We start from the raw sequence: 12,331 nt of genomic DNA on the forward strand, positions 1-12,331 counted from the left end.
ATCAGAAGTACTGAGGGGTTCTGACATCCAGGAACACTCCTCAGCAGAGATGAGGGGAGTCTAAAAAAACCAAACTGAAACTTCTGAAACTGCCTTCTGCTCTCTTGGTTCTTCTAGGAGTGCAGATGCTGACAAGCCCTTTTGCAGTGGGAGCAGTTTCATCTGACACAGCTGAACACCAGGATGGGCCCCTGTGCCCACCATGCCCATGACCCCACGGGTGTAGAGCAGGGCTGAGCCCTCACAGCCAGTGGGCAGAGGGTCTGCTCCTCATGGAAGATGTTGTGAGCCCCGAGCAGGGCTCCAGCCATGGAGCTGAAGGAGAGATTTCTAGAAAAGGAAAACCAATGGAGCAGTGAGACGGGTGTTGGAAAGTGGCTTTGATTTTTCTCAGAATGTTCTGCCCTAACTTGTCACTGTTATTTCCTACTTGAACAGTGCCCCACATCTAGAGGCAACAAATGCCCAACAGCAGCTCCCTCACCCAGTTCCTCCTCCTGGCATTCACAGACAGGCGGGAGCTGCAGCTCCTGCACTTCTGGCTCTTCCTGGCCATCTCCCTGGCTGCCCTCCTGGCCAATGGCCTCATCCTCAGCGCCGTAGCCTGTGACCACCACCTGCACACCCCCATGGGCTTCTTCCTGCTCAACCTCTCCCTCACAGACCTGGGATCCATCTCCACCACTGTCCCCAAAGCCATGCACAATTCCCTCTGGAACACCACAACCATCTCCTATATGGGATGTGCTGCACAGTTCTTTTTCTTTTTATTCTTCATCACAGCAGAGTTTTCTCTCCTCACCATCATGTGCTACGACCGCTACGTTGCCATCTGCAAACCCTTGCACTACGGGACCCTCCTGGGCAGCAGAGCTTGTGCCCACATGGCAGCAGCTGCCTGGGCCACTGGCTTTCTCAATGCTCTGCTGCACGCAGCCAATACATTTTCCCTGCCCCTGTGCCAGGGCAATGCCCTGGGCCAGTTCTTCTGTGAAATCCCACACATCCTCAAGCTCTCCTGCTCACACTCAGGCTACCTCAGGGAAATTGGGCTCATGGTGGTTATTGCCTGTTTAGGATTTAGTTGTTTCATTTTCATTGTTTTCTCCTATGTGCAGATCTTCAGGGCTGTGCTGAGGATCCCCTCTCAGCAGGGACGGCACAAAGCCTTTTCCACGTGCCTCCCTCACCTGGCTGTGGTCTCCCTGTTTGTCAGCACTGCCACATTTGCCCACCTGAAGCCCCCCTCCATCTCCTGCCCATCCCTGGATCTGGTCCTGTCAGTTCTGTACTCGGTGGTTCCTCCTGCACTGAACCCTTTCATCTACAGCCTCAGGAACCAGGAGCTTAAGGATGCCATGAGGAAAATGATGACTGGATGGTTTTCTGGAGCAATAAAGTGCCAGTTTTCTGGTGTGTAACATTCAGAATGGGACTCCTTAATGGCCCAACCTTCCTGCTCAGGTTTTTCGTGGAGGTCATTGGGTTCTTCTAGCAATAATTTTCTGTGCAATAAAACATTATTATGCATCTGCCTTACAATTTAGTCTCTACCCATTGAATTTGACCCAGAGATGTATAAATGATGAATTGTGCTCTCTGAGTATTTAAATAAAATAAAGGACCCTGCAGTGCCTTCTCTGTCCAAGACCCTTCTTCTTAGCTGTTCCTAAAGGACAGCACACTGCAGGACAGGGTGTATTGGCAAACGGGAAGGGGACAATAATCCCAGCCCAGCAGCACTGCCAGGGAGCAGCAGTGCTTGGTCTTTGCAGAGCTGCTCTCTTGCCACTTCCACACTGTCCTCCTGAGCCCCTTTCTCGCTGTAAGGCCTGAGTGCTCTCTGAGCACAGTCCTGGGGGCTGGAAGCCCTTAGAGCACAGGTAGGGACAGGTCCTGGGAACTTGTGAAGCAGAGCTGGGCTCCCTTAGAGCATCTCCAGGATGCTGTGGGATCTTCTGAGGGCAGGGAATGTACTGGCTCACTTTATCTGTGACCTTGCTCCAGGGCTGGAACTCTCCTGCACTGACACCATGACACTCCTGCTCTCTGCTTTCCAGGTTTCATTTTCAGATCCAGTCTTCCCCTCCTGTTCCCAGGGACATCCTGGGAGTGCATCAGAGCTGCCATCCTGGGGCAGCTCCTGCCCAGCATGGGCAGGCACAAGGTCTCTCCACCTGCTCCTCTCCCCTCCCCAGTGCCACTGTTTTCTGCAGCCTCCTCCTCCTTGCCCAGCACAGCCCTCCTGGCACAGTTGGACACAGCCCTTGTTCTACCCCCTCCTCAAGCACCTGCCCAACCCCCTCAGCTCCAGCCTGAGGGCCAGAAACCTTCAGGGCAGGGAGGTACTGGGGAAAGTGCTGAGGAAACCTTTCAGCTGCACTCAAATCCAGTTGGAGGGGTTGGCCTCCTGGGAGAAATCACTTCCAATTCTCTAGAAGCACCAGGACAACCTGTGTTGTGTCCTGGGCACTCCTCTGGAAGTGTGGGCTATGGAATAGGTTTTGGTGTCAGGGATATTGAGAAGGCTGGGCAGTGTCACTGGGAGACCTCTCCCAAACCCTTGGAAAGGCCAGAGCCAGCCCAGAGCTTCCTGGGGCCTTGGCAAAGGCAGACATGGAACCAGTCTGCAAACAGGGCAGCAAGGAGGGTTGGCAGAGTTCCAGACTGCTCAGGCTCAGCAGGGAAGGGGATAGGGCAAGTCCTTCTGCAGCCATTGCCAGGCATGGGAAGGACAAGGCAGGGATTGCAGAACCCCTGTGGGAGGGAAAAGAAGGGGATGCTTTTTGCCCAGACTTTATCAAGGCCCTTGACATGGTGTCCTGTGGTCTCCTTATGGCCAGATTGGTGAGAGCTGGACTGAAGAAGTGGAAGATGTGGTGGGTGGGAAGTTGGCTGAATGCAGAGTGTCAAATCAAATCCATGGTACAAAGTCCTCTTGGTAGTAACTTCCTGGTGAAATCCCTCAGTGACCAGTCCTTGAATGCCACTATATAACATCTTTATTATCTCCCTGTACCATGGGACAAAATGCATTTTCCAGTCCTTTGTGGATGATGCCAAATTTCAGGGAGCCCTTGAGCAACCTGTCCCGGTTTAAAGACACATACTGAGGCAGGAACTCCAATAAAATGAACTCACTCCCCTTTTATTCCCTACCAATACAGGGAGACAAAATACAAGGAGCATAAGTGAAGAAAATAAGAGTTTACTGACAAGAAATTTAGCAGCAAAAACAGCAACACCAACAGAAGAGTTCAAAGCAACAGCAGAGAGAGAAATTGCCTCCTCTCTCCCCCCCTGCCCCAACTGCCTTTTGTAAACAGATAAAAACAGGGATCAACACCTGCCTCCCTTCCCCCTTTTCCCCCTGAATGAACAAAGAACAAAAACCAAAACCACGGGAAAGAGGGGGCAAAGCAAAATCTGGAAAACTCTCTGGTCTAAGTTGTGCTGCCCAAGAACACGCTGACTCCAGAGGTGTCCAAGCGGGGCAGAGCCGGCGACTCCGGTCCGTGCGGCGGCGGGGGGGAGGCAGCGGCTCTGCTTGATTCCATGGAGTTCTGGGGAGGCACAGTGGCCCCTTGGTTCCAGGAGGGTCTGAGATGTCTCAGGGTTCCTTTTGTTCCAAAGAGACCCCGCATGTCACAGTGGCCCCTTGGTTCCATGAGATTCCACAGTGTCCCTGCATTCCTTTGGTTCCATGAGGCCCTGCAGTGTCACGGTGCCACTTGATTCCGTGACGTTACAAAGAATCAGAATGGCCCCTTGATTTAAGGCCAACTGCACATGGGGCTGCCTTAGGGGGAGTGTGGGCACCCAGACAAGGGAGTTGTCACCTCCCTGGACTCAGCCCTGGGGTCACCACATCTGGACTGGTCTGTCTGTCTGTGAGGTTCCCCATTCTGGAGGAATGAGGAAGAACTGGAGAGGGTCTAGAGTAGATCTGCCAGGATGGAGCTTTTCTCCATATTGGAAATAGAATGAAATCTCCACAAAGAGTAGCGTGGAAGGTTGAGACTGAAGGTGAGGAAAAAGAAATGTCACTCAGTGGGGACCCTTGTGCTGCAAGAGGTCACCCAGAGGGAGTCAGGATCAGCCCATGGCTTTGTGTTCCAGGGAACAGCCAGAGCTGGTGTAGAGACATCAGGGAGGGTCTAGAAATGCTGCTGGGAGGGGGTGGGAAAGCAGGAGGGGTGTGTGCAACCTGCAAGGCCAGAGCAGCAGCAGGGCCAGGGCAGGACAGCCTGCAGGAGAGATGGCCAAGGGCTCTGGCAGGGCTGCAAGGCCCAAAGGCACCCAGGCCTTTGTCCCCTTGCCTCTGGCAGCTGCCTCTGCCACTCAGGCCACCACAACCAACTTGCCTGGCAGGTTCTGCCCTTGGGTTCTGCCTCGCCCCTCCCTCAGCAGCCTGGCAGGGGTTGCCCAGTTTGGGCCTTTGTTGTTCCTCCCCCTCTCATCCCAGTGCCCCCCAAACAGCCCTGAGCCAGCCGGGAGGGACAGGATCTGCTGGGCCAGGGCCTGGGGCTCAGGCCTTGGCCTTTGTGCTCCACAAAACCAAGGCAGGCTTTGCTCAGCACTGCAGGGGCCTGCCCAGAGCCTTTGTCTGCCTGCACTCCTGGCCTCCAAGGAGCTGCTCCAAGGAGGCCCTGGGGAGGCTTTGGCAGTGCCTGCCCTCAGTGGGGCCCAGCAATGCTTCAAGGCACTTGCAGTTTGGCTTCTGACTTCTTCAGCAACTGCTTCAATCTTCTCTCAGTACCTCAGGATCATGGGCTGGGCTGCAAACACACTGTGGGGCTCATTAAATTCCAGAAATCCCTCAGGATCTCTTTGTTTTCCTTTAATTGTCTTCAAGGCAATTTTGAAAACAAGTCTTTGAAGTTTGTACTTTTTTTGTTTTAATTCAGTTATGGATATTTTTTAGTTCAGAGGAGAGGTGATAGAAGTGTTCTCCAAGTGATCTTGATGCTGAGTGTCTCCTCAGGAGATCCACACTGACCCTGGATGATCAATCTTGCTCCTCACCCCCAGCCTCACCAGTTCTGACATGGCCCATCTTGGACTGACAGCTGATGCAGCTCCAAACACACTGTGGGACCCATTAAAACACTGAAAAACAAATTATTTTTTTCTTTTCCTTTAACTGTCTTCATGTCTTCAAGACATCAACAACTAATTAGAGTTTTTTTGTAGTTTAGCTAAGGAGGAAGATTTTAAAGTGGACGTCACAAAAAATATGTTTTTTGATGAATGGAAATGATTTATACAGAGACTTGGGATGCAAGAAGGTCAGGATGCAAAGGATTTGCACAGAAAGGGGGTAAAAGAGATTAGTAGCATTTAATTATTGACCTGTTTAACAGTTATCAAGTGATTCAATAGCATTTGCTACAATTTTAACAGTGACTGAATTATAGATTCCCAATAACAACATTCCCACCACAGTCAATTCACACCCACACCCAGGCAGAGATGTGTGGACACATCAAGAGCTGGCTGTGCAAAGGTCCCTCTCCCAAATTCTCCTGGTTGTCAGGGAAACACTCCCCCAAATCCCTTTGTGTTTCCCACCAGACAAGGGTCACAGCTGGAGGAGTGTTTGTTGAATTCACATTGTCTTATTGCTCAGTCTTAAATGAGCAGTGAAACTCAGATGCAGTTTTATTATTCTATAACAAAGTCTATTTGTTAATATCAGGTACAACTCGACAATAAAATTAGAAAAGTATAAAATGTGGTGGAGATTGACCTTTTCCTTATTTCTCAGTAATCTGTCACACAAACTCTGTATTGGATTTACTCACTTTCCTGAAGTCTTTCTGCTGGTTTGAACTCGAACCTAATCCATCTGTTTGGAAGCAAAATGTTTCAAGTTTAACTGTATTTTTGAGCTGTAAGGTTTATGGGATTTTTCTTTTCTTTGGTTTTGTTTTTCTTTCCCTTTAAAATGGTATGGATGTCACTCTACACTGTTCTTACTCAACAGCTACACCTACACATCTCTCAAGATCAAGATCTGTTGGGCTCTCACATTAGAATTCAAAACTGCCTTAAATTAATTGTTTCCATTGGCATTTATTCAACCAAAGCTAATTCTCCAGGATCGCCATGGAAAGGGAATGAAAAGGGACACACCTACACCAGCTACAAATGTAAAAGCTTTCTTGACAAAAAAAACAACAACCAACCAAAACAAAACCACAGAACAAAACACTCACAGTGTTCAGGGTGTATTTGCTCAATTCTCTCATTTCCAATTGTTATGAAGAGAACAGCCAGAGGGGTTTAGAGCCTCAGGCACTGTAAATCAGCACCTTGGAACTGACTTTCTTACAACTAAAGAACTTGGTGGATTCTGGCTCAATGTATTGCCAGTGGTTTATATTACTGTTACTAAACAAATTCTCTAAGTCTATCCAGTGAGTGCTCCTTGTCAGCACTTCCAACTTCTACTCTAAAACAGGTTCCAAAATGCAGCTGAGTCTCTCTATATTCTTGACTAGATCAGCTGTGCCTGATAGAATACACCACCATTCACAGGAAAAAAATGAAGTACATAATACACCTCTCACCTTCATAATATGTTAACTATAGAACTGTTTTCATTTTCTAGTTCTTAAAGTTAACCATGTGACAAATTAGAAGCCAAAAAGAACAATTTTGGTAGTAAGAACTACTAATGCAAACCTATTCTTCAGAACTTCCAGTCCTCAGTTAACAAATCACATTTTGTTCCACAGAGTGTCTGTGGAATTGTTACAGGCACAGAAAAGGCACTTTTTCCTACTCATCTCCTGGAGGCCTGACAATTGTTACAGCATCACTCATCAAGCTGCCCTGGCTGTTGGGTGCATTCACTTGCACTGTGGAGTTAGAAAATGGAATCAGGCCTTTAATGGGTAGCCATACATTGAATTTCCTGCTGCTGCAGAACATCTGAGTGTCATTTACCACAGAATAATGAGCGTTATCTGTCATGAAAAAACAAGAAAGGGGGAGAAGAATAAATGTTAGACCTTGTGTCTGCTACAATTCACTGCCTTTTTGAATTAAATCTTATTCCTACTCAAAAGAAGACTTGCTGTTTATACCAATAACACACACATACACACAAAACTTTGGCTATTGGGGAGAAAAAAATATTATTAATCATTTCTCCTGCTTTTGGCAACAGTTTATGGTACTTGTAAACCTTGGGAAATAAACCAACCAACCCATGAAGCAGCCCTGCAGTTGCAGAGCTGACTGCTCTATACTGCAAACAGGAGCCAGCTCTCAGAAATTACTGATCTTCTAGAAAAGTTGTGGGATAACTGCAGATTCCAAACAATAGTGTTAATTCTTGTGCCTATGATACACTGGTAGAAATTTCTGAATTCACCAGAAAAATGCTCACCTTAGGAGTTTTTAAGCTAACTCATTGCACAGAGCAGAAAAAGTCAGCTGCAGTAACACCTGCTTTCCAGCATGGCCTGCAGTCCCCTCACAGATAAAAGGATTTCAAGCATTCAGTTTATCAACTGAAATCATCAGAGGACACCACAGCAACCTCCACGTCCTTTGCAAACCTTTTAAGATCTCAAACTTAAGATAAGACAATATTCTGCCCTACAAAAATAAACAAACCTTTTCCAAAATACCCAGTAAGACTAGAAAATAAAAAAAATTCTATGTCAGGTAACAATTTTTTTCAAACCAATGAAGAGTTCACTCACATATCTGAGAGCAAAGCTGAGCTCATTTAAAGATTATCCTGTATTTTGAACATAGAAAGCACTCTACAAATGATTAATATTCTTACTACTGTTCATCATTCCATGGAGAGCTCTCACAGTGAATCAAAGGAAATTCTCTGTTACAAACAGCATCAGAATCACACAAGTCTAAGATCACAGGTATGAGAATGAGATTAAACAGAATATAACTATTAAAAATATTGTAAGTGAAGTCAGGCATTGTCACAGGTAGCAGATTGAATATTCACATCTGAGTCTTCTACAAAACCTAGATAAGATGGAATGACAAAAACCCTAGAAAAGCAATGTTTTAATCAATTTTTAAGGGAAACACCTTGGATTTACACATTTTTATTCAAGTTTTAAATGAGCTGTTAAAACTGAAATGTCGTTAAATGTGAAAATGGTTTTCAAACCTCCCATATCTCCATGATGTGCTCTAACACGTGTGTGTGCAGCACATTTCAGTCCTGCTCACAGGACACTTCACCACAGATGAGTGATCTGCATTTTCTTCTGATTTGGGGATTCCTACAAACAATCCCTGATTTACTCACGGTACCAGTCCACACAATTCCATGATTTTGGTGTTCACAGAGTGGCACAAAGGGTGTTTGCAGTGATTCTTCTGGTAACATGTGACACACTTATTTTCTGAGGTTTTGTGGAGGGGGGGCAGTTTTGTAAAACTCTTTGTAAACCTGCCTTGTAGCCCAGTTCCTTATTGCTCCAATTCTCCCTGGATGACCCCGTGCCACAGCACCAGAGCACCCGGACAGACTCCAGCAGGGTGAAGGTGGGATGGTTTCATGGAGTCTGATGGATTCAGTTTGGATTTCACTGAAGTTTACACAAGCCCCAGACCCTGTTTTAGATACAGCAATGAAGGCAAAGCTTCTTATCCTGCCAGAAGAACAACCACGTTTCACATACTCCACACACAGAATCCTGCAGGAGCAAAGTTATTATGTCTGACATTACTCTCATGGACCCAGGCTGCTCAACCAGCACCACAAAAATGCATCCACAGTCCTTGAACTCAGCTCTTCAATTGTACATCCAACCCTCCTTCTGCACCTTTGTGAAACTGTCCCTGGGTGTGATTTGGGAGCAGATACAACCCAGCACACCTGGGTAGCCTCATCTCCTCGGATGGTAAGATTGACGGGGAGATAGACAGCAGGTTAGCAAAGGCATAGAGTGCTTTTGGAAAGCTTCATAAAAGAGTTTGGCGAAACAAACACCTGAAGAAAAGTACAAAGATCAGTGTTTACAGACCCATAGTGCTGTCTGCTCTCTTATACGGATCTGAATCATGGGTCATCTACTGCCACCACCTGCGACTCCTGGAACACTTCCATCAACTCTGTCTCCACACAATCCTAAACATCCACTGGTCAGATTATGTGACCAATCCATCTGTTCTAGAACAAGCAGCAGTCACAGGTATTGAGGCCATGTTGCTGAGAACACAGCTGCGCTGGGCAGGGCACGTCTCCAGGATGAAGGACCAACCACCACCTCCCTAAGATCTTGCTTTATGGTGAACTTGCCACCAGCTGCTGCAAGAGAGGAGCCCCAAAGAGAAGATGCAAGGACTCCCTGAAACAACATCTCAGCCTTGGCCATATTGATCATCATAACTGGTCTACTCTGGCCTCCAATCGGGAGGCCTGGAGACACACCATCTGTAACGCTGCTGGTACTTTTGAGAACGCAGCAGGATCACCCTTGAGGAGAAAAGACAACGCAGAAAGAATCGTGCCTTGCAGAATATCCCACCTAAGGAGTCTTTCTGCTGTGCCTTTTGCAATTTGTTATGTCTATCTTGTACTGGCCTCATTAGCCACCAGCGGGCCCTTAAAAAATGTGGATAGAGCCTTCCTAAATCTTTGTTCACGAAGCCCGGCCATGATGATGATGAATGTTGTTATTGTGAATCTGTAATTCAGTCACTGTTAAAATTGTAGCAAATGCTATTGAACCAGTTGATAACTGTTCAATTGGTCAATGATTAAGTGCTGCTAATCTCTTTTGCCTCCTTATCTTTGCATCCAAATCCTTTGTGCCCTGACCCTCTTGCATCCCAAGGCTCTGTGTAAATCATTCCCTTTAATCAAAGAAATTATTTTTCATGACTTCCACTTTAAAATCTTCTTCCTTAGCTAAACTACAAAACAACTCCAATTAGCTGTTCAAGTCTTGAAGACAATGAAAGGAAGGGAAATAATTTGTTTTTCAGTGTTTTAATGGGTCCCACAGTGTGTTTGGAGCTGCATCAGCTGTCAGTCCAAGATGGGTCATGTCAGAACTGCTGAGGTTGGGGGGTGAGGAGCAAGGTGGATCATCCAGGGTCAGTGTGGATCTCCTGAGGAGACACTCAGCATCAAGATCACTTGGAGAACACCTCTATCACCTCCTCCCTGATTTAAAAAATATCCATCATTGAACTAAAAAAAAAAAGTACAAACTTGAAGACTTGTTTTGAAATTGCCTTGAAGACAATTAAAGGAAAACAAAGAGATCCTGAGGGATTTCTGGAATTTAATGAGCACCATGGTATGTTTGCTGCTCAGCCCATGATCCTGAGGTACTGAGAGAAGATTGAAGCAGCTGCTGAAGAAGTCAGAAGCCAAACTGCAAATGTCTTGAAGCATTGCTGGGCCCCACTGAGGGCAGGCACTGCCAAAGCCTCCCCAGGGCCTCCTTGGAGCAGCTCCTTGGAGGCCAGGAGTGCAGGCAGACAAAGGCTCTGGGCAGGCCCCTGCACTGCTGAGCAAAGCCTGCCTTGGTTTTGTGGAGCACAAAGGCCAAGGCCTGAGCCCCAGGCCCTGGCCCAGCAGATCCTGTCCCTCCCGGCTGGCTCAGGGCTCTTTGGGGGGCACTGGGATGGGAGGGGGAGGAACAACAAAGGCCCAAAACTGGGCAACCCCTGCCAGGCTGCTGAGGGAGGGGCGAGGCAGAACCCAAGTGCAGAACCTGCCAGGCAAGTTGGTTGTGGTGGCCTGAGTGGCAGAGGCAGCTGCCAGAGGCAAAGGGACAAAGGCCTGGGTGCCTTTGGGCCTTGCAGCCCTGCCAGAGCCCTTGGCCATCTCTCCTGCAGGCTGTCCTGGCCTGGCCCTGCTGCTGCTCTGGCCTTGCAGGCTGCACACACCCCTCCTGCTTTCCCTCCCCTCTCAGCAGCATTTCTAGACCCTCCCTGATGTCTCTGCACCAGCTCTGGCTGTTCCCTGCAACACAAAGCCATGGGCTGATCCTGACTCCCTCTGGGTGACCTCTTGCAGCACAAGGGTCCCCGTTGAGTGACATTCTTTTTCCTCACCTTCAGTCTCAACCTTCAGTGCTACTCTTTGTGGAGATTTCATTCTATTTCCAATACAGAGAAAAGCTCCATCCTGGCAGATCTGCTCTAGACCCAGAATATTTCTCCAGAATGGGGAACCTCACAGACAGACAGACCAGTCCAGATGTGGGGACCGCAGGGCTGAGTCCCGGGGGGAGATAACTCCCTTTTCTGGGTGCCCACACTCCCCCCAATGCAGCTCCATGTGCAGTTGGCCTTAAATCAAGGGACCATTCTGATTCTTAGTAACGTCACAGAATCAAGTGGTACCGTGACACTGCAGGGCCTCATGGAACCAAAGGAATGCAGGGACACTGGGGAATCTTATAGAACCAAGGGATCATTGTGACATGTGGGGTCTCTTTAGAACAAAAGGAACCCTGAGAAATCTCAGAACCTAATGTAACCAAGGGGCCACTGTGCCTCCCCAGAACTCCACGGAATCAAGCAGAGCCGCTGCCTCCTCCCCGCCGCCGCACGGACCGGAGTCGCCGGCTCTGCCCCGCTTGGACACCTCTGGAGTCAGCGTGTTCTTGGGCAGCACAACTGATCTCAGACCAGAGAGTTTCCCACATTTTGCTTTGCCCCCTCTTTCCTGTGGTTTTGGTTTTTTGTTCTTTTTTTCATTCAGAGGGAAAAGGGAGAAGGGAGGCAGGTGTTGATCCCTGTTTCATCTCCCAACAAAAGGGAGTTGGGTCGCGGGGGGAGAGAGGAGGCAATTTCTCTCTCTGCTCTTGCTTTGAATGGTTCTGTTGTTATTGCTGGTTTTACTGTTATATTTCCTGTCAGTAAACTGCTATTTTTTCACTTATACCTCTTTGCATTTTGTCTCCCTATAGTGGTGGGGAATAAAAGGGGAGTGAGTTCATTTTATTGGAGTTCCTGCCCCAAAATGTGTCTTTCAACCACGACAGGTTGCTCAAGGTCTCCCTGAAATTTGGCATCATTCACAAAGGACTTGAAAATCCATTTTGTCCCATTGTACAGAGAGATAATAAAGATGGTCTATAGTGGTGTTCAAGGGCTGGTCACTGAGGGATTTCATCAGGAAGTTGCTGCCAAGAGGACTTTGTACCATGGATTTTATTGGACACTCTTCATTCAGCCAACTTTCCACCCACCACATCTTCCACTTCTTCACTCCAGCTCTCACCAGTCTGGCCATAAGGAGACCACAGGAGACCATGTCAAGGGCCTTGATAAAGTCTGGGCACAAAACATCCCCTTCTATTCCCTACACGGGTTTGCAATC

At 47.8% G+C, this 12,331-nt stretch overlaps 1 protein-coding gene across 1 annotated transcript; it reads left to right on the forward strand.

Moving 5' to 3' along the window:
* Positions 1-458: 458 nt before the first annotated feature.
* Positions 459-1,421, forward strand: LOC116781541 (olfactory receptor 14J1-like). Its single transcript, XM_032677202.1, has one exon. It carries the CDS (start codon positions 462-464, stop codon positions 1,419-1,421), a length of 960 nt encoding a protein of 319 aa, XP_032533093.1. The 5' UTR covers positions 459-461.
* The last annotated feature ends 10,910 nt before the right edge of the window (positions 1,422-12,331 follow it).

The sequence above is a fragment of the Chiroxiphia lanceolata genome, assembly GCF_009829145.1.
Source record: "Chiroxiphia lanceolata isolate bChiLan1 chromosome W unlocalized genomic scaffold, bChiLan1.pri scaffold_57_arrow_ctg1, whole genome shotgun sequence".
Taxonomy (NCBI): Eukaryota; Metazoa; Chordata; class Aves; order Passeriformes; family Pipridae; genus Chiroxiphia; species Chiroxiphia lanceolata.

Excerpts from the sequence above, each read along its gene's own strand:
- LOC116781541 (XM_032677202.1), top strand. The coding sequence starts at position 462 with ATGCCCAACAGCAGCTCCCTCACCCAGTTCCTCCTCCTGGCATTCACA.